General features: G+C 38.1%; 1 protein-coding gene across 3 annotated transcripts; it reads right to left on the bottom strand.

Moving 5' to 3' along the window:
- Positions 1-16,292: 16,292 nt before the first annotated feature.
- On the bottom strand, positions 16,293-20,928 carry LOC106649393 (CKLF-like MARVEL transmembrane domain-containing protein 7). Of its 3 annotated transcripts, none has more exons than XM_014366768.2 (5): positions 20,233-20,928; positions 18,122-18,256; positions 17,869-18,042; positions 17,691-17,789; positions 16,293-17,607 (listed from the first exon to the last, which is right to left on the bottom strand). In XM_014366768.2, the coding sequence occupies exons 2-5, from the start codon at positions 18,248-18,250 to the stop codon at positions 17,467-17,469; spliced, it is 543 nt and encodes a 180-aa protein (XP_014222254.1). In that variant the 5' UTR covers positions 18,251-18,256; positions 20,233-20,928; the 3' UTR covers positions 16,293-17,466. The 3 variants fall into 3 exon arrangements, with proteins under 3 accessions (XP_014222254.1, XP_014222256.1, XP_014222257.1); XM_014366770.2 differs by lacking the exon at positions 20,233-20,928 and adding an exon at positions 18,958-19,204; XM_014366771.2 differs by lacking the exon at positions 20,233-20,928 and adding an exon at positions 18,563-18,624.
- Between the last annotated feature and the right edge of the window lie 1,415 nt (positions 20,929-22,343).

Genomic DNA, 22,343 nt, shown 5'->3' with positions numbered 1-22,343 from the left:
AACTAAGATGATAAGGCCAGAGTTGGAATTGTTCGCGGCAGATCTCTTTATGACAGATTACTGTTATTTGAATTTGCCGCATGTTGTTTGCCGAAAAGTTGCCGAAAAAATGAAAACCGAGCATCTGTTGCGTTTATGCGAGACCACCACAGAAGAGAATCTCGTACAACCAGTGCCAAAGCCAAAAAGACCACGTCTCCGTTAAAACAAGCAACAATAAAAACGAGTCACAATTAAGTAATCATATTCATACACCTTTTTTGTGTAATTGTGGCACATATGTGCATTAAAAATAAGAAATTTTTATAAAAATACAAATTTTAACGAGCGATTTTTATTCTTCAATATGAATAATTCATTTCGATTAATGTCGATAAGGCATCAACTTAATCTTAGAAAATTTCTTTTTTGGCACGATATCATTGGGATTTAAGCAACATTTTCCGTGAATTTAAATGCATTAATTAATTATAGGTTTCAAATAATAAGGTCCTTGTAACTGCGCGCAAAAACGCAGTATATTTAAAATATAAAAGCTCATTATGAGACACCTATAGAAATTTGCCAAAATTATACGACGGCAGCCTTGAATCAAGTGCCGCGATTAACTTGTTTAAAATCTAAACAAGTGAAACTACAGAATAAAATTTGTATCGATTTTATGTTAGTATTCTCATTCCTTTCAAAACCTTGCTGCAAAATTGTGTTATTTTAATAAGAAAGGAAATGAAGAAAAATGGAAGATTACAAGAAATTATTTTGTCAGAAATCGTGTTTTTCTATTAGAATTAAGCTTTGTTTACATACAAATATTTCTAAAGTCATTTAGATACAAAGCTATCTGTATCATGCAAAGTAAAAATAATTTTTTTCTACTGGAAACAATACTTTAACAATTTTTTTTTGTCTAACAGTAAATCAATAATCGTTATGCTCATAATCAATTCCAGCGTAAGATTTTATATTTATATTGAAAGTAGAATGATCGACATGATGGAAGACTCTTACCTAAAACTTTTTGCAAAATAAAATACCAACTCTTTAGAATATATGATACAATTTTTGACATATTTAAGTTCTTGGCATTAATGATGCATTACATCTTAAATAACTTGATTGTATTAATATACACATTTAAGCTTCTGTATAGATAGTCAATGAATTCGTATGGCTCTCGTCCCAGTAAGAACCCAATGAGATCTAAAACCACGAGTATAGCAGTATAAGGCAGGATTCGTTCGGGATTGTAAATAATAAAAGCTGTCAGACTAATCAGCTGATTCGCTGTCACGCTCGCACACACAGAGAGCCGGGGAAGGGCTGCATCTTGCAATAATATACATATGAGGTGCGCGCAGGAGACCCGCAACTCGACGATACTCGGCGCTGGCGCTTGTGTCTCGTCGCTGCAGGCGCCGCACGCCGCACTCGATGCACCACGCGCGCGCGAGATCGTATAAATATTATTGCGAGAGTGTACACACGCAGTGCATCGAGTGGACAGGCGCGCACGTGACGCGATCGTCGTCGTCGTCGTCGTCGTCAGGTCTAGATCGCACGTATAGCACCTGTACGCAGTATACCGCCTCGATATCGACCGATTTTATGAAACAATGACGCTCGTCTCTCGTGAGAGCGTCGAAAAATAGACGTCGATCTCGGTAAATATCGATGACGATAAACGCAATAAACAAATGTACGCACTTTGCACCTCCCGCGGGTCTTAACGATCGTCGCGCGCGCGCACCTGATCTCGAGGCAATTATCGTGTCGATATCGTGCGTGCGTGATTCGCGCGATCCGGCGCTGGTTTTTTTTCTTTCTTTCTTTCTTTCTTTCTTTCTTTTTTTCTTTATTTTTACCCTCGAACGGTGTGATCTACGTGAAGGGGACAGACTGATGTTTCGATTTATTTGAAAATGGTCGTGTATATCAAAATAGTTGAAATTTTCTTTTTATAATAGTAAAATTATTTTCGTTCTACACGTGATTAACAAAAAACAACTTCAAGCTCTGAATTTATTGTAATTAGGTATTTTTGCCCGGCGATTCTAACATGACTTTTTCATCAATATTGACCTGAGGGGTTTCGATATCTTCAGAAAAAACCCTCAAGTATTTGAATATGACATTCAGCGTAGATAAAATATTGATTTTTTTCAAATTTGTCGTATTTTGCCACGTACATCGCGTTTTACGCAATTTTTTCAAATTCTGCTCTGCTCAAGTTAATGATGAAACTTTTCTGAAGATTGTACGATCTGATGGATCAAAATTGATGAAAAACTCACCTCGGAATTGCGGGGCACGCACAGCATGGGTAGAAGTTTCTTTTGTCAATCAGTAGTAGAATGAAAGTATTTTACGATCACAAAAAAAAAATTTTTTAACTATTTCGATTTGTATGGCTACTTTTTAATTTCAGCTCGAAACACCCCGGTGATCCGCACCCCAGCCCATAATTCAAATGTTCAAACTTCGAGTTCTCTTCAACTTGCACTGAATATTTGAATTTGGGTAATTGTGGGGATCGCTTAAAATCCATGCATTAAACAATTTTGCATTATATTTGCTTTCGCCCGAAGCGCCTCTCTATAAACAAACTTGGTCATTTATTTATATACGCGCGCGCATCGCGATACGACGCATCGCGAGTCTATTGTAATATCATCGCGCGCTCGCTCGCATGTACACTGTCTCGCGTATGCTCCGCTTTTCCTTTTCTTTTCGTTGTTTTTTTCACTGTTTTTTTTTGTTTTTGTTGCGCCGTTTCTCGACGTTTATTTTTAGACGCGTGCGCGCGCGCGCAGGGTACCCCCGTGCACGAGTGTTGCGCTGTGTACGACGAGCGTACGTTAAAAATATTAAATCGTAAATTATCGATGCCTCTGGTGGTGGCGTTTACTTGAATTACGCTTTATTATGCTCGGATGGAAGTGCTATCGAGTCGCCGTTAGAATCTCACTCGCGCACGCGGGGCTGTATCGGTCTCTCTCTCTCTCTCTCTCTCTCTCTCTCTCTCTCTTACTCGGGCGCCAACTTCGATTGAAAAAAAAAAAATATGAATTTTTTCACGTTCATGACCGAGATACGTATTCCATTTCAAGGCGTATATAGCAGCATCAGCAGTATACAGCGGCTACCGAGCGACGCAAAAAAAAAGAGAAAAAAACAGGTCATCTATGTTAGGGTTTAATTATATTCACGTTATGTACGCCGATATTATTATAATACTTACGCATTTCAATTGACATTCAGTGATAAATCGAGTGCCTTCGATTATGCGAGTTATAAAGTGCAGCTATCGAGCCAAGCGTGTACGAGTAAAATTTTATCTCGTCGGCACGCATATGTGTAACGCACATTCGCAAATGTATACAGACGTAAATGCTCGCGTCGCTGCGCTCGCTCACTTTCTCTATCCTCTTTCTACGAGTGAATTATGATTTAGAAAGGATACACCTTCGAATTCGCACGTCAGTGATAATGCAATTCATTTTTGTTAGTTGATCATTCTCAATCATTGTCGATCGTTGTTTAATGAGGAGTTGATTTTCATACTTTGCAATTAATTGATGAATTTATGCGCGATTTTTGAGAAAACACAATTTGAAAAAGCTCGTGACTGATATTTATCAAATGTTAAAGTTGCATTATCTTTTTTTTGCATGAGTTGAACCCATTTTCAAATAAACAAGTTCAATTTTTTTTTTCAATAACCTCGTGCGAGAGTCGAATGTTTAGGGGTTGTTTTAGCGACGATGTAACACATGCTCCAAATTTGTTGTTTGTGAGGAAAAAAATTTTCAGTATCTTCACCGAAACAAAGTTTTATCTTATTTTCATCTATATTGTTTTACACAGAATATTAATTAATAAATAATAATTCCCTAAGAGAATCTATCATCTATGAGTATGAATTATACTTATAATACACTGCGCACGAAATTATCGTAACAAAAATTTTCATCGAAATTTTGTCCATTTTCAAACACTTCTATCTTCGTCTATTAAGATTGTATCGAGCTAAATTTTTTTGATTTTTTGAAACTTGTTCGAGGCTATACTGAGTTACCAGTAGTATTTGAACGCTACGCTAAAAACTACTGAAAAAATTGATGGTGGAAACGTGTACCGAACTACAGTAGTTAATCAAAATCTAATATACACCATCGCAAACAACTTTTTTCAATTAGTAATTAAAAAAAAGTTCTGTCTACGATTTCTTTTTGCGCTCTGCAGGCTATATTTTGAAGGTACGCAAAATGCCTCAAATTCAGTTGATTTCAGCTAAACGAGGTAACGTTCGATTTCAGGGCTCAAATACTACTAGTAAATCAATATTCACTCGAACTGATTTATAGTATACAAAATTTTCAGGAAATCAAAAAAAAATTCGTCTCGATACGATCTAATAAACGAAGATAGAAACATTTGAAAATTGACAAAATTTCGATGAACATTTTTGTTGCAATAAGTTTATAGCGATAAGTTTGATACCCAGAGTACATACAAAAGTATTAGATTCATTTAGATTCATGTTTTATGCCAATTTTGGTGAATCATATTTTTCGTGCGTAGTATCGCCATTTTTATCCAGAATCAGGTTATTTTTTATCTTTTCAACGTAGCATATATGATTAAAATCACAAAAACTACACCGAGATATTTATCATTATCATAATTAAAAAAAGAAAAATCTCAAGCGATTATTTTAATTCTGTTAGTGTTTACAAGCTTTCATTTAACTTTCATTTTTTAAATATTGATTATAAGTAACTGAAGTCCTTCATAAAATTCAAGAAAATATTTAAGAAGTGAGCGACGTATTATAACGTTTTTGTAACGTTAATGGATTATGTGTTAACGGATATTGGATTATGTATCAATTACTGAAAAATGAATATTATCATTAAAATATTTTCTAGAACGCCAAATTTCTCCCTGCTTTATCACATCTCCGAACGATTATATTTCTAATGAAAAGTCATACAAAAAAAACGAGCCATTTGGGCACGATCGCACTACCTAGAACACTCGAAGTCAACAAGCAAGCGGTAAACAAATTGACGTTCGCGAATACCGAATTTTTAAAAAATCCCGGCAAGAGGATCATCATCACTACGAGCAGATTATCGGCATTAATCTGATGATTGACCGACGACGAATCAATTTGTGTCTGCGCTCGGCACACATCCCGACTTGAATTCCGCATATACACGGAGCATGGTTAAATTTTATAGGACTCGTGCGTACAGGAGAAGGAGCCGGCAGGGGGAAAACCCGTCGACATCTGCATACGTGCGCCGGCGCTCGCGCACATACCCTTGCACGACGAAAAAAAGGAAAACAGAGTCGCGCGCGTCAGCGCGTCCGCCGTTAGTTTTCTTCGCCTCGGGCAATTTTATTATATATATACGTATTACGAGTCGATAATTAGCCTATTGGTGGAAAAGTCCGTCTCGTCGCGTACACAAGTGCGTACGTATGTATATACGTACATAAATTCGCGCGAGACACGCGCGTGTTTATTATACGTATATTTATACGTACGAAGCCTGTCGATTTCTTCTCCGCGACGCGACGGTCCCATCTTCATGCGTCAGCAGTATGAGTGGTATATATCCTGCCCACAATCTGCCCCGCGCGTGTTCGAGCTATTTTTTTCTCCGCGCGCAATGGTGCGCAGTACACCAATGACGTCTTTTTCTCGATTATTTTCTCTTTTTATCGATTGATTTTTTTTCTCTCTCTTCGTCGTCTTATTTCGAGTGAAATTTTTCGGAGCAAAGATGGTCATCGTCGGAGTCTTTTGTTGCAAATTCACCTTCGATAAGCGAGCCATTGTATGGCCAAAGTTTCAAGTTCAAGGCAGATAACCTTCTTGCGTGCGCGCGCGAGCACGGAGAACAAACAAATTGCCTCATGAAATGTAGTTTTTTTCTTTCACTGGGCTCTAATCAGAAATCGGTTGGGGCTTTGTGAAAGATGCAGATTATTTTTGTACTCGATTGCACGAGAGAGTCGCTCGTTGTTATTTTATATACGCGCGCTCGAAAGCTCTGGTAGACGCTACGCGATACGGAGAACGCTTCTCATTGGCAACAATTGAAAAAACAAAAAAGAAAGTATAGTAACGAATTATTGTGCTCGGCTAGATGATAAATGGCATTTTAGATACTCTCGGAGACACGCGAGAGGTACGAACGTGCACTCGTGCAATTCCAGGGTTTTACCGTGTCTCGTTGTTTGTTTCCGCAACTTTCCATCGAACGTATCGCGGCTCCGGGCCCCCCGGATCATTATATTTAATAATTAGATTATAACGCCCAAGCGCCGTCGACTGCCCGCGGAATTTCCTCTCTCCGCGCCAATGGAAAGATACCGCGCGGGCTGATCCGCGTGCATAGCCGTGCGCGGCGGACGGGGGGCGTGAAAAACCTTTCTCCCCCCCGCCGCCGCGACCAATCCTAGACTCGTCGAGTTGGCCGCCATTTTACGCGCGTTGATCTATATCCGCGATCGAACGTTCAATTTTTCTTTTAGTCGGGCCTCGAAAATTCGCGAGGACGAAAACGTGGCAAACTCTCGAGATCGAATCGCGTCCCGGATGTTCGGCGCCAATGCGAAGATCGGCGCATTCGATCGATGTGGTTGGACGTCGAACGGGTGGCGCGGTACAACAGTATATACATGACTCGACGACGACGACGACGACGCGAGACTCGTGTCTGCGCGACACTCGCGACTGGCGGCGACGGCGGCAGCCAGCCCCACACGACAGGCCGCCGCTCTTATATATATACAATAAATTTTATATCGTTTATCGGCGCACGCGACTCTGCTGCTGCTGCGATGCACACACAGAAATCGGTATCGCGCTCGACCCGAAGGATGTGTCACACACATACACAATTGCATAATCTTCGTAATAACTGCGCGTGTGTTTTATATATTTGCCTGCAACCACTGTTGTACTTTAATATGGATGATTCCACTGTCGCATATACTAATGTACATACGACCCCCCGCACACATGCGACTCGCGTTGCGCGCCGCGGGATTTATATTGCGCACATTTTATAACAGGGATCATTAGCCGCCAGTGTAAATAAGCGCGAGTCGAGTGACGCGTTTCCACGGAGTAAGAGAGAGAAAGAGAGAGAGAGAGAAAGACGCAAAATTTTTGCTTATCCGGTACACGCGTACATAGCGCGCACTGTAACATAAAGCAAACACTTTACACTTGTACATTTTTCGCGCTCGGCGCGTTGACGCTTTCGCGCGGGGCGATACGCGCGCGAGCAAGGTCCCCCCGAAATTCACTCTCTTCCTCTTTTCTTTTTTCTCTTTTTTTTACAGAGATTTAACTCGCACTTTCTTGGACAATATTATGTATTTATCGGTAAAGCGTTAACGAGAGAATAACGAGAAAATAAGTGATGAAAATCATCCCCTATACATATGGTCTTTTGTAACAATCGTGAAAAACGAGATCAATTAAAAGTTATTTTTTCTCATAGAAAAAATTATAAGCTTTTCAACGAATGCTGAATGAAATTTCGCGTGTCTCGCTTCGTTTGGTAAATTACGTGCGACGGACCTTGGAAACGTCTATGTCATACGTTCTACATGTACATAATCCACAAATTCAGATCATAATTTTATTTTTATAAATTACCTGGTTTTTCAGCTTTTCGAGGTGCAGCTCGTTGTTTCGACATCCTTGACGAATTTTTTTCAAACTAGACATTTAAACTTGCTTTAATGCAGCCATTCGTGCAGCGGTGTGCACGAAACAATTCGATCGTGTATTCACAGTATAGAAAGAGATCGCTATATCTTCGTCACTTAATTGAACGATCTCGAAGAATTGCCCATCTTCGTTGTTATTTTGACACGTGTTTTTACTAATATTCCAATTTTGTCAATCATTAATCGTAAATTTTGCGGGGCTAATTAAGTAATATATAACGATTCAAATGCTACCGATATTTGGAAAAACGAATAGCCAAAGCTACATTCGCCAATAGTAACGATTATATCTTTCGTCGAATGCTAATAATACATTTTTTTATAGGCATTGTAAATCAAAGTCGCAGCAACAAAAAAAACTCGCCAACGACGCACGAAACATTGTTAATTAATAAAATAAACAAAATCATCGTCGAGATTCAAAATTTCTTCATTAGTCTTTGCCCCGACACGATTATTTTTCTATAAATACACTTTTGCATACTCGTAAATTGTAACTACGAAATCAAGGAACGTCATCTGGAGCAGGGAATCGACACATGTTTATTCAATATTTCAACTTGAACTCGGAACGAGTTGCACTACTTATAATCTTTGCTGCGCGTACGCAACCGAAGAATTTTAAATTAATTTTAATCAAATTATGATTTTTTATCCTATAGGGTACTTATACCAGTGATTGACCGCTTTCGACCAGTAAATGACCACTTTTGAATGTGCCATAATTATCGTTTTTCCTTGTTAAATTATGATCGAACATAGAAAACAAGATGCATCGTTCACTGAGGAATAGAATTACGTCCATACAAATACATTTTAATTGTTTTTTATATGATGTTTAAGAGGATGTCTAGAGCAGCGAAACAATTATAGATGATTTAAGGACATTGCTTTAGGAAATAATGCAGTACAAATTTCAACAACTTGATTCGTGTGAAAAGTAAAATTTTAATGTGAAAAAACTTAACATTTATTAGTCATATATTTAAATTTTCAGCAGCACTCGCATCTATGTTACAATAATTTTTCTCTGCCTTGATTGCATTTTTCATAATTTCATCATTAAAATATTGAAAAATAGTCAAAACATCGTTTATAGCTGCAGATCTTTCTTTACAATTAGAATAAAATTTCACGTATACAATTATGATGATCTCGTTAAATTAATTTGTACATGTCATGACTACTTATTAACTAAAGTGACTTATCGAAAAAAAAGAACTAATTAATTTTTGTTTTTACATCAAATAATAATGATAATATCTTGGATTCGATAAACTATTTGGTTATAATTTCTTACAAAATTAAAAACAACAAGAACAATTTCCACACAATTGGCGTGATAAAGTACATATTATACTTTTGACTCGTTGGATACGAGTCGACGAAACAAAAAAAAATGTTCTTCTATAATATCACAGGAATGCATCATTTTTTTTTACGTTAAATAAAAACAATTAAACGCCCATGTATATAAATCGGTGGCATTTAACGCTAAAAACTTAACAAAAAATGAAAAAAAAAATACTTGTTGACGTATATTATCATTATACGCGTTGGACAACGAATGTATATCGGATCATGCGTATTTACGTAATAGAAAAAGAAACCGATTTCTCTATATACACAATAACAATAAGTTAAGAATCCATCGAATTTTCCACACGCCGCCCCTCGTCGTCGTCGTCTTAGCGCTGAGATTCGTATACATTAATGTGGTTTTTTTTCTGTGAAATACTGCCATCTCTGCCGCTCGACAATTCATTCATTACAGCCAGCAGCAGCAGCAGCAGCTTCAGCAGCCGCAGAATTATTGAATAATTACTTCAATTTCGTCGGGTGCGTAAAGGCGATCGACACGTACACACACACACCCACACACACCCACACACACACACACACACACACACAAGATCCACACACTCGTTAACACTTACACAGGCATTCGGCGGGCAAAGGCGATAATCTCGGGTACATACATATCGTACACGTACGCATTTTATGTACTACATGCACATGAAACATGCTGATATCGCGCGCAATGATATTTTAAGTTTCTTTAAGCCTCGTGCAAACATCTCGGCTACATCGATACGCGATGCCTCTTCTCGCTCTCTCGGGGTACAATATAATATACAAATATATAATGTGTATTATCCCACACTCCACGATTCGTCGTCGCCAGTAAATTTCGTGGAAATAATAGATAATCGGGCGCGTGTGTGTAATAACGATCCGTGCACTTGGCCGGCTTTTTTTTCTTCTTTTTTTTTTGCCTCGAAAAATTTGCCACGCACGATGCTCTCTGTACCTCTACTGCTGCCGGTGCCTCTTTTATATTAGTCTACACATCACTCGTCCAGATCGACGTCGGCGCCGGACTCGAAGCGCCGCAGCGGCATGTACTTCTTCTCGGTGCACACACAGCCCGAGTCGAGCCTCAGCCAAGTGTTGGGCCGGCCGCCGTCCCAGCGCAGCTCGATGTCCCGATAGAGCTGTATGCAGCAGAACGCACCCTCCTTGTCTTTGCCGACGCCGTTGGATTTTTTGTCGGGGACGCCTCTGCACGTGGATCCGCGCCTGAGGCACGTGAGATGGAGGAGATTTCTGGGCTCGCGGCCCGGCTCCTCGGGCACCGGCACTATCTCGTACGGGCAGACGGTTTTGCCGTGGGCCGCGCTGATGTCGTACAGAAAGGGATCGTCGGTGGTGCCGTTGCTGTTGTGCGCTTGTTTCGAGGGCGATTCCGTCGGTCTGCGATGTCGGCCCGAACGATCGCGATACCTCGAGGCTCGTCCGCCGTAGTCGTCCTCCTCCTCGGAGTTGCTTTGGCTCTGGTCGTTGCCGTCGAGCTCGGGCAGTCTCGGGGGCTCGCGACGGACCCGAGATAGTGGCACCAGCGACGCTTCGTCGAAGCTGCCGTTATTGTCGTCGTCCTCGGCGAGTCGCAACAACTGCTTCGTCTCGAACTGCAGCTGCTCATCTTGCCGGTGGTGATTGTTGTGGTGGTGTTTGTGGTGGTGGTGGTAACGGTGCTGGTGGTGGTGGTGAAGCCGATGACGCGTCTCGGCCGAATAATCGCCGCCCGTGCTGCGACAGTGAGCTTGCACAATCAACTGGAGAACGAGTAGCGCCGTCAGGCAGATCGTCGTCGTCGCTCTGGCAAACATTTTACCGAACTGCCGATTTTTTCGAGCTCGATTTCTCGAAGGCCCAAGTCCAAGTATAGTAAGTACACACGCACTAGCCTCGAGATCGATCTCGCACTATACAATGCGACTACTCCCCCAGGATCCTCACGCACACAAATCGGTTGGGATCGGTATAAAAATCGCGCACTGCGTTGCCTTCGTCGTGGTCGTCGTTGCTCGGTGACACGCACTCGAGACTCAACTCGAATCAACTCCACACGGGACACGGTCTCTCTCGGAGATCTGTCGTGGTCGATCAATCGCTCGTGTTTACGATCGGAATCGCGAACGCAACCCGGTTTATAAGAGGAGAGCCGAGTGCTCGCTGTCTCTCTCTCTCTCTCTCTCTAGACGCACACACCACTCTCAGCCGAGGCAGCAGCGAGCGAAGAGTTGCTATAGCGAGCGAACGATCGAGCGCTCTCGGCATATAGCACTCGCGCGTTCGTGTATAGGCGCGCGCGATTTGTTCGAGTGCGCGAATGAGTGAGCTTTTTTCTGGCCGCGCCGCGGGGGACGGGAGGGGTTTCCCCTCCGCGCGCGCGCCGCTTATACGTACACACTGCACGAGACGATGAAAATGCGCGCATACGCAACAGGTGGATGGGGTGGCGAGCCGATATCTCGCTATACGAGCGCACAGGTGGGACTCGCCGCGCCGCGAGTCTATACATGTATAGATAATGTAATTAATCTCTGCTCGCGCGCCGCTCGCTGCCCCACTGTAACAGCAGCAGCAGCAGCAGCTCTGCACGCCCAACTCTCCCTCCCATGCCTATAGCTGCGGCGATAACAGGATAATGTTGACATTTCGATGATCGGTATATACTGTACGCGTGTATGGCTGCCGATCATCATCATCATCGTCGTCGCGACATGCGCGCACCCGACGATATATATATTGTAATTGCGTGTATTTTCACCTTCACGCTCTCTACACCTCTTCTTCTTTCTCGCGCTTTTACACGCACCTGCGCGTGTGTTATACAGCCAATTGACGTCAGCCTTTTTCGCGCCGCGATCGAGATTGTGCGTCGTCGTCGTCGTCGTCGTCGTCGATGCACACACAAGACACGCGCACGTAGGCATCGATAATTTTTTTCTATTCGATATTTCCTCAAACGAAGAAAATATCTGTAATGAGAAGGTATATATTTGTCCAATGCATACGACGGTAGGAGGCCTCGATCGGTATGACGCGCGCACGACAGAGAGAGAGAGAGAGAGAGAGAGAGAGAGAGATCGGTAAGAGATGCAGTAACCGTAAAATTGAGCCTCTGGCATCAAACTATTGCTGAATCGATCATTGGTTACCCTTGACTCTTTATTTTTTTACGTTTATAATGGGAAATCGAGAAAAATTTTATCGTTTTCGTCCACGTCGCAACGAATATCCTTCCCTTTCCTATATTTAGTTATATAATTCACGCATTAGTGTGAGTTTTGTTGTTTGTCGGATAATTATGCGAAAATTCATTAAAGTACAAATTGATAATAGTATTTTTCAACGGCACGTGTACGCTACTGCACGTTTGATAGTAAAAATGCACGCAAACTTGATATTTTATCTTAATAAAAAATAATGTCTATGTTCCGAAAGGAAAGTTTATTTTCGAAAATTTTGCAAGTATTTCCTTAATTTTAATTTAATCAATAGTTAGAACACGTGAAGGGAAACGTTTCTTTCTTTCTTTCTCCGGCAATTTGACGGAGAGGCTTGAAACGCCAATTAGCATAAGTTTCTAAGCTACATAGTATTAATCGCGTGCTCGTACGTCAAACTTGTCGCTTTACTTTTTAAATGAGATTTTACTTTAACAGTGACGAACTCGTGTGTCATATATTTCATTATTATACAATGTTTTTATTCATCGCGTTACTCCAAAGATTTGGAATTATTTTCTTTTAAAATTTTATCGTGAAAATTATATCACATGAATTATTTGAATATTATCAAAAAATAATTGATAGCAGGAGAAAAATGTTCTAGTCCTTTGTCAGAGATTTTTATACTATAATTTTCTGAAATTAATAAACTTCCTAACCATATATTCTTCGTAAAAATGATGCAATATAGATAATGATTGAAGTTAAAGTTCACTCGTATGTGCTCTCATTTAACTTCAAAATGAAAAAAAAAATTAATAACTCTAAAAATAATAATATACCTAATATCAATAATTATTTAATTTTCGTTTAATTTCCTCTCAATTGTACCTTAAAATGTTTGAAATATCCACTTTATTTTTGATCCTTTAAAAATGAAATTTTGCGTCTCTTCGCACATTTTCAGAATTAAAAATTTTCAATTGCTTACTGAATTATCGAAATTTATCTAAAACATTTGCTTTCCTGAAAATTCGTCATTTTGCTCGAATCGATTCGACTGATAAAACATTCGAAGAAAATGAATCGGTAAACAGCGCCCAGGTTGTGCGAGAATCTTCAGGAAATGAAAGGTCATCGACATAATCTGGGGCAAAATAATGTGATCAATATGTTGTCAATATGTGCTGGTAACGCAGTTCGATGAAAATATTTACATAAAATGAGTGATTGAGCGTACCATTTTAATCTTGAAAAACTTTACAAAGACAAATTTCATTGATCTACGACCGAAGACTATTCCATGTGACATGAGTGAGAAAATCACCGCTTATTTTACTACTATCTGGTCAATAAAGTTAGTAAAACAATACAAAAACGATGTTTCTGAGTGTCATCTTTTTATGCCAAATGATATCATGTTTGATTAATGATTCTAATGCTGCACAAAAATTAAAATCATGATAAATTGCGAAAATTGAATTGAACAATGATGATTTTTGTAATGCTTTCCGAAAACCTATCATTTCATAAAAAAAGTTTAATGATTAATTGATCGAATTGAAAGTTGAAATAATTTATTCAATAAAAATCTCATTCTTTTGCAATTGACATTCATTGATTATCGAGTGTCAATGTTCTTTCTTAAAAAAAAGATACTACGTCGCAAAAATTAATAATTATAAATACTCTTGCGGAATTTAACTACAATTAAAAAGTGCACATCGGCAAGTAACTTATTGTCATACAGATTTTGAAGAGAAGAGTTGCCGAAATAGTTTTTTAGGGTTAATCAAAGCGCTTTGGAGTTTTATGTTTTGAAGTTGGTTTTTTTTATTAGATACAATTGTATAATCATAAACATTAACAAATTAACATAATTTAAATTTTGGTTATATATCTTATACATATATTTTATAGTTATGTATATTTTTTTGTTCAATCTGTAAGTAATTACAATACTTATTTCTGGTCTTGTTATCATTTTATTACAATATTGTCGAACATACTTCTCCAATAAATCTAACTGATTGAGCTCATTTCCACAGCAGATATGTGAATCTTAAAAGTTAATTATAAATAATGAAATGTCATGCATTTTTTACTTTCAATTAGGAGTCTTTGAGTTTGTAAACTTTTTTTATGGATATTGAACCACTTTCAAAAAATTAAGTTGCAATGTTAAAAAAACTATTGCAAAATAATTCTTTCAATTCAAAGGCAATTTGTGTGTATGCGCTAATAATTATTTGCACGCATTTTGTTTACATAACATAAAAGATTAATATAGGCGCAGTTGTGTTAAGAAGAATTGAATTTTCAATTTTGAATGGATTAATTTACTCACAATTTATTGGAAATTGAATTGCGTATATTGCTTGACATTTTACTTGTTGTAAACTTGGTCCATACGTTTTTTTGTATACTTCACAGATATTATAGATTATTATTGTTTATTTGAGTAAAACTCCTTTTCTGAAATATCATCATTAATTTGAATATATCAAGACAACTATAGTTTAGCCAACGACCAAATGTAAACTTGATAATTGAAAAAACGTTTTAAAAAGATTTTCAATTTTTGATAAATTTTAATTTATTATCTCTTGCGAAATCTATCGATTGATAAAATTATCAGAAATTATGTTTTACGATTTAATTATCTCCTTTTTCATTCACCTGAACTATAAAATTCAAGTTGAATTATGACGTATTAAATTATTATACATTTTAATAAATCACAGTACGTTAATTTTTTTCAAGTTCAAAACAATTCAAATTGTCAATATCAATTACGAACAAAATTAATAAGATTAATTTTATACTCAAACTTCGGACTTGAAATTGTATTCAAAAAAGTATTCAAGATGAAATCGAAATTCTTTGAAGCATTTTCCAAGGTTTTTACAGAATATATTTCTAAAATCGACCTTCTACATAAATGTGTTCTTTTTATTGTTTTTAAGATATCGCAAAAGTTTTTATCCAAACATTGAATACTAATATCAAAAAAATTATTCAATTCAATTTTGGCTCTGGATTCTATATCCTCGGGAATGTAACCCATATAGATTTGATAGAATCATGTATTTTGAAAAGTCACATTTCATAAAATAAAGTGAAATTTTTGAAAATAATTTTTTTTTTATATTTAAAATTTTGTGAAACAATGCCTTTTGTACTCCCAGGTTAAATACATATGAATTTTTAATTAACAGTAATTTATAGTTTTCTGATAATACATAATATTTTCCATATTATGTAACGAACTTCAAAATCGACGGCAAAGATACTGAAGCGCAATTAAACTCATTTGTGTTAAACTATTTCTCAATAAAAAGTTGATTTGAATAATAAATGATTTCTCATATCCTATTTGTATTATTACCCAGAAAATGGATTTTCCAGCTACACAAATCACTGGATGTAAAAATTTAACATATTTATTAATGACTTTATCTTCGCAAAAGTATGATACTGAATCATGTATGAATTCATTTACACTAATAAACACGTGTGTACATAGTATGAAATATTGTTCATTTTTAATTCTTTTGCAAGTTTAAATAATTATATAGAATTATACAGCAGTAACAAAATAATTCACACATTTATAGTTTGTCTGTTAAAAATATACGTGTTTTGTGCTTGGCCATGTGTGTGTGTGTGTATCTTTAATACATATATATACCTATGAATATGTTATCATAACCGTATTAAAAAAAATCTTCACACCTTTCAACGCTACTTTGCTGTCTATCCGAACGATTTATTGTCTTCGTTGCCTTTAGAATATATTTGGAAAAAATTCGAATTATTTTCACTCGAATTTTCAAGATTTTTAGACAATCATAATATATAGCATAGAGAGCTCAAGATTAATCGTTTAAAACAATCACTTGAATTCATTAATCAGGTTTAACTTTTTTTTGCTTTGGATGCTTGTAAATTTTTTATTCTATCCAGTTATTGTTATATATTGTTATATTAATTGATTTATTAAAAGAAGTGAATTGATGAAAAAAAAATTATTTTGTGGATTGACAATCAAAATTAAGTAAAAAGATAAAAATGTAAAAAATATTTCACTCAACAGGACACATACTTAACATTAGAAAAACATATTACAACATATGTAATCCAACATGCATAATCTTTCGAATTATTAATAACTTAGGCCTAATATTTTTACAAGTAAATGAGATTTGCAGATTATATAAGTATTTTCCAATACTTACATTAAATATGATCAGTTAAGATTGTAAATTGTTTTAAGCTTTCACTTAACAATAGTTTTAGTGACATTTGAGTTATTCTTTTAATTTTCAATATTACAAAGTAAGTATTTTTTTTATAACTTAACAAAAATAAAACTATTTTTACTTACTTCACTCGATGTTACTATTTGGCTTTCGCAACGAAAACGAAGTATGCGATAAATCATAATCAATTAGTACAACTTGTTTCAGTACTGTGATTCGAGTCACGTTTTGATTTTAAGCTTTTTCAAGAGTTATAACTGCATTTTTTGATTCGTGTACTATATTAATTAAGAAAAATAATTTTAAATAGATCCTTATCGTCTGAGCTAAAGGTACTGTTATTTAACTAATTAAAATTGTGTAAAATACGTATTTAAATGTTAAATTATTCACGGCGAATTCCACTAATAAAGTTAATTTACGTATCGAAGACCTGTGTTTCTCATAAATTGGAGAAAACGTATAAACATTTTTATGACTTTCACTTTGAAAAAAAAATCGATATTTGGTCTAGATGAAACCGAATCCCGATGTATCTACTTGAAAACTACGCGAAGTATACTCTATGTAGTATGCTCAAAACATAAATGTTATTATTTATTCGTTTGGTAGGTATTATCAATTTTCAGATGCACTAAAATTTTACGAACAATCGTTCATTTCTATTTTTGTCCAGAGATCTTCTTACTGGCTTCGAGTCACTATAATCATTCACTCGGGCAACAAAACAAATGAATCAACGTATTTTTAGAAAAATATTTAATAGAAAAAAAATAACAGTAAAACAATGGTGTTGAGCTCGATTAAAAAAAACTGATCTTCGCAAAAACAACAAAACTTCAAATCGATCAATTTGAATTAAAAACACGAGATTAGTAAATACTCGATTTTGACCATTAGACGATGAACGAATAAAACACGTCGAAGGATTTTTAGTATCCAGCGGGACTGCCAACGGTGGAAACTGGTTTGGACGAGGGTGGCTGTCCTTGAGGATACTCGCCACTCTTCAGAGCTTTGAACTTCATCCAGGTGTCGAATCCATAGGCGCACATCGCGCAGAAGCCGAAGAACTGCAAAAAACAAATATTTTTCAGATCTAGATTGAAGATAACAAATTTGGAAATTTGTGAAAAAAAAATAAATGAAGGCTCACCCCTGCAACTCCTAAACTTTCACTGGCACCAGCTAGAGCAGCGACTAGAGCAGAAGCCAATAAGTAGCATGCAGTTTCAACGGCGCAAAAGTAAAACTCCTGTATAACGAAACAATATCGTTTCAGTTATTAAATTATTGATTTTCATTACGAATCATATTTTCCGTCAGAAACTTACGATTTTGAACCACGGGATTTTGTGAAACTTTTCAATCACGTGAAACAGATAGAACCCGAGCAAAATACCGGACGTCCAGAATCCGATCATCGATACCATATTGAACCACTCGCATCGGCTGTTCGTGCTCAGGTGCGAGCACATTATGCAGATGAAACCCAGCAAGTTCAAAACCTGCGATCGTTTTACAATCGTGAAATTCAATCGATGTAATTTTCTTAAAATAGTGAAATAATAATTTTTTTTTACTCACTATTTGAGCGCATTTGAGCATGCCGTGGACCGTCTTGATGTAGGAGAGATCGAGCCTCAGCGGCACGCTGCCCGACGTCTGTGCCGTGGCCGTCGTCGCCGTGTTGACTTGACCGGGAAAGGCTTGCATGGTGAACTATAGAAAAATAACAAAAAAAAAGAACCTTATTGTCTTATTATTTTTTTTTTCACAGTGACTGACATAATATTATTGAGCTTGAGTAATCGAGCTGAAAATTACTCGTGATCGCGGACAATAAAAAAAAAAGAAAGAAGAATTACGCGCTACATAGATTGTAAATTCCAAAAATAGAATGAACCAGAATCGTCTCTCGTTACTTTCAATAATTGTTATCTGAACTTTTTATCTGTACTACCGCGCTTATTTTCTCGTATAATTATTTAAAGTATAATTTATAATTATTAAAAAACTAGTGTTTACTTAATCAATGCAATTAATTTCGAGATTCTTCGATCTCGTCGACGATAAAATGGATGGATATCGACTAGTTTCACCAAACAAGCAATACATCATGGAACGCAACACGAACTAATGAAAACCCTATCAACGCGCAATCTATATGTACACCGATCGCGACGTTTATACAATATATCGTGTGCGTGCATGTTGGGCAAGGTTAATCTATATCGATTGAATTTCAAATCAAGTTCATTCTTTACTCGGCGAAGCGAATGGGGAAGGATCGATAGGAAAAAAAACAGCTTGATTGTGTGCGTGTTTGGGCTTTTCGTTGAAGGAAAAAGGGGAAAAGGAAATAAGTTGAAAGGTTATCAGGAAAAAAAAGTATAGGGTGCAGAAATGATTTAAGCTCCTACCCCGTGTGACTCAACGAACGAAGGCCAATTGTTGAATCTTGCACTCGTCGGAATGTATATCTATGAAACTATAATAATGAAAACTTGATGGTAATTTTTTGCAGACGTGCTCACGAGCTGTTTATTATTATTATTATTTAAATTCACGTGTAATAATACGTCGGCTCGAATTAAATTGGCATATCGTATCGATGCGTCACTATTCTCGTCGCTCTCGGAGTACGACTAAAGAAGACATTTCGTGCGTGTGCAGTTTTGTCGTCGACGTAACACAATAGAGCCCATACGGAGGGATTTTTTTTGCAACATAACAATACGAGGGGATCGATCGAGACGCGCGCAGCCGGCGGCGGTAGCCGTGTGCAGTGTCTCCCATCCAACCCCCGCAGTCCACCCTGTGCACCCACTATATAACTGGACTTTCCTCCCTCGCGCTCCGTCGATCGTCGAGCACGTCCGAGTCTCGTGTCGCGCGCCGTCGATTATATTATATATATATGTGTGTCACGAAGAATCGTAATTGACACACTGACACTAGGTGTGCTCGTGTGCTGTCGTCAGCCGTGTAGTAAACATTTGTATAAACAAGTGTGTAAAAAAAAAAAAAAAAAGAAACGTGCGAAGCTCCGATCGATTATACAATAACACACGATCACATCGGTGTCGTGCGTAAGTACTTGTATGTATACGATAAGAAACATCGGTATTAAAACGCATCGGTATTATAATACGCCGCCGCCGCCGACGACGACGTTTGATCGGTAATGATCGAGGCCGTATACCATACACACGCTCGATTACGCACGCACAGTAGCGGCTGGAATTTTATTATTAATTTTCACACCTCGCGCGTAATTTTTTTTTTTTAGCGTGTGTATAAAATAGAGAGAGACGACGACAGACAGACACATCGACGACGACCCGCGTCGGTAACTCGTTACAAATATATACATGTACATATGTAATATCGCAACAAGTGTATAATTTGTCACGTCGACAATTGAAGGAGCCGCCGTTGGTTGTGCTCGAGCGTGCGTTATATATACGTTAAAATATGCGACGTGGTCGCGTTAAAAAAAAAAAACAAAAGGAAGAAGTCACGGCACGCGCCGTCTATATGTAATATGTACATACATCGACGCGTCGCGAAAATGCACTTAATTGTATAGGAGAAAAAATAAGCTTTCGGTTGTTATTCGTTTAATTTCCACTTGGAGTCGATACATGTTTTAGGGTAATTTTAATACATAAATGATACTTAGAACAATGGCTCACCTTATATTGTTATTGTAAAATTATTGTCCAACTCTTGTGTGCGAGCGACGCAGACTGCACACGCCTCCTTGTTTAGATCTATATAGATCTTTGTATATACACCTCTATACACACATACACACACTCACACTGGCGCGCGATATGTTTATGGGCTGTGCAACAACAGTTGGCACATCACTTGTATACAACGAAAAATATTTCAGCTTCGCTGCTCCGAATTTTTACAACTCCAAGCGTCGAACAACGAAAAACGACACGATGATTGGGAGCTCGTGTTGTGTATGAAACTTTTGATTCAACAAGTTAGATCCGCAACGCAAAAATTTGTTGGTACAGCCGTTACGATACGCAAAGGTGGCCAAGCCTCTCTCTCTCTCTCTTCCTCTCAAGCGGACGAAACACTACACCGACCGATGCCCGAGAGATGTATGGTACCGTATAGTATTTGTAGTCTATGTTGTATACCAGACGCTAAACGGTAGCGCTCAACTGGCATGGGCTGGTCCAAGAGGCAACTTCGGAGCGCGACTCGACCCCGCGACGACGATGATACTTTACTTTGGCGTGTGTATACCTATACATACATGTATGTGCGAACACACATACCACGACTCGTGGGTGTGTGTGTGTGTGTGTGTGCGTAACGTGTGTGTTTGTATGTATGTAGCGTAGCTGCGCCTTGCACACGGCTGCAACTGCTCTCTCTCTCTCTCTTTCCTTCTATAGTCGCTTTCTATAATAAATACCGTCGTCGTGTGTGCGCCACTTTGGTGCGTGCCCATACGGGGGGGGGCTCGGGAGTTTGGAGCCGCCGCCGGTTCTCTTTCGCCATTTCGCTATTATATGTATTTCGCGCATTCGAGATGATACGTACGAGCGAATAGTGCGTAAGTCTGTGTATACGCTGACTGGCGGCATCTAACGGGCCGCTCGACAGTCTCGCTTTTGAATTTTGCCCGCAAAAGTAGAAATTGTGTGCAAAAAAAGAAATTAATTCGATTGCAAGCGAAGACCGGTGCGCGGTTCCGTAAATTACTGCAATTTCTTAATTTATTATTCGCCTTTTCGCGAGCCGAGATAGATACGCGCAAACATTCCCACGTGTATTTATTATCGAAATCTCGAGTATATAAACACCGATTGTCGTCGTCGTCGTCGTCGTACGTCCGTGTGTTTGTACTCTCGAGAGAGCCGCTCTCCACCGCTCAGAGGCAGTGTAAGAGCTGCTTCATATCATTACACTACGGATAGATAAGCCTATACACACTCGACGCGCTCGCGATTTTAATCCTACACATATCTAGATTGTAATACATGTGTAGCGTTCGTAATTGCCTCGTGTAAATTCGACGAGTAAATATTATCTCTTCTTTCACTTCTTCGTAATATATAATATAATATAATTACGATTCTGGATCCCGGGCTGGAGCGTGCGCGCGTGCGTTTTTGCGTCAATCGTTAATTATTTTTTGGTTTAAATTAATTCTCACAATGATCGCGTGGATTGTTTACCAGACACGAGCGAAAAAAAAACTGAGTCATTTGGCAAATTTGTTTACAGCCGTATACGTCATAAAGTCAATTTTTTCGTTTCCCATCGAACCGTATAGTTCGTCATTAGTGACTTCATAATAAATAATATAATTTTATTAGGTGCGTGGAAAAATTAGCTTGACGCACTTGCAATTATTACTTTTTTCACAAATTTATCGTAAAATCCAATTTTCGATCGAGCTTTTCGTAAACTTCTACCGAATGTGTTTGATGTTTTGAAAATTTAATTGAAAATTTGACTGTCGAACTATAGACAGCTTAAAGAACAAAATGCATTTATTGCGCATCGTGAATCATCTAACGAGAGAGAAACTCATCTCAATAACTTTCGCCCGCAATTGTGCGATTTTCTCAATCGGTCAGGAGAAATTGACGCGTTTAGTCGCGCATCGAGAAATGCTCTCCGGAACTCTGAATAACTATAAAGAAAAGCGCGACATTATAAGCTCGCTGCCACGCTCGCTATAATACGGAAACGATCGCTCCGGATTTCGATCCGCCAGCCAATTTTCCTCGCCACTCGTGTACAGTGCGCTGCGCTTCGTGCGGGGCGAAGA

This window comes from Trichogramma pretiosum, unplaced genomic scaffold (assembly GCF_000599845.2).
Source record: "Trichogramma pretiosum strain Unisexual culture from Peru unplaced genomic scaffold, Tpre_2.0 scaffold9, whole genome shotgun sequence".
Lineage (NCBI taxonomy): Eukaryota > Metazoa > Arthropoda > Insecta > Hymenoptera > Trichogrammatidae > Trichogramma > Trichogramma pretiosum.
The sequence above is the reverse complement of the archived record's forward strand: the minus strand, read 5'-3'. Positions and strand labels throughout refer to the sequence as shown.

Coding starts and splice junctions, on each gene's coding strand:
- LOC106649393 (XM_014366768.2), bottom strand. CDS start 18,250: ATGCAAGCCTTTCCCGGTCAAGTCAACACGGCGACGACGGCCACGGCA. Junction 17,790..17,868: donor AAATCCCGTGGTTCAAAATC/GTAAGTTTCTGA, acceptor TTCGTTATACAG/GAGTTTTACTTTTGCGCCGT. Junction 17,608..17,690: donor AAAGTTTAGGAGTTGCAGGG/GTGAGCCTTCAT, acceptor TGTTTTTTGCAG/TTCTTCGGCTTCTGCGCGAT.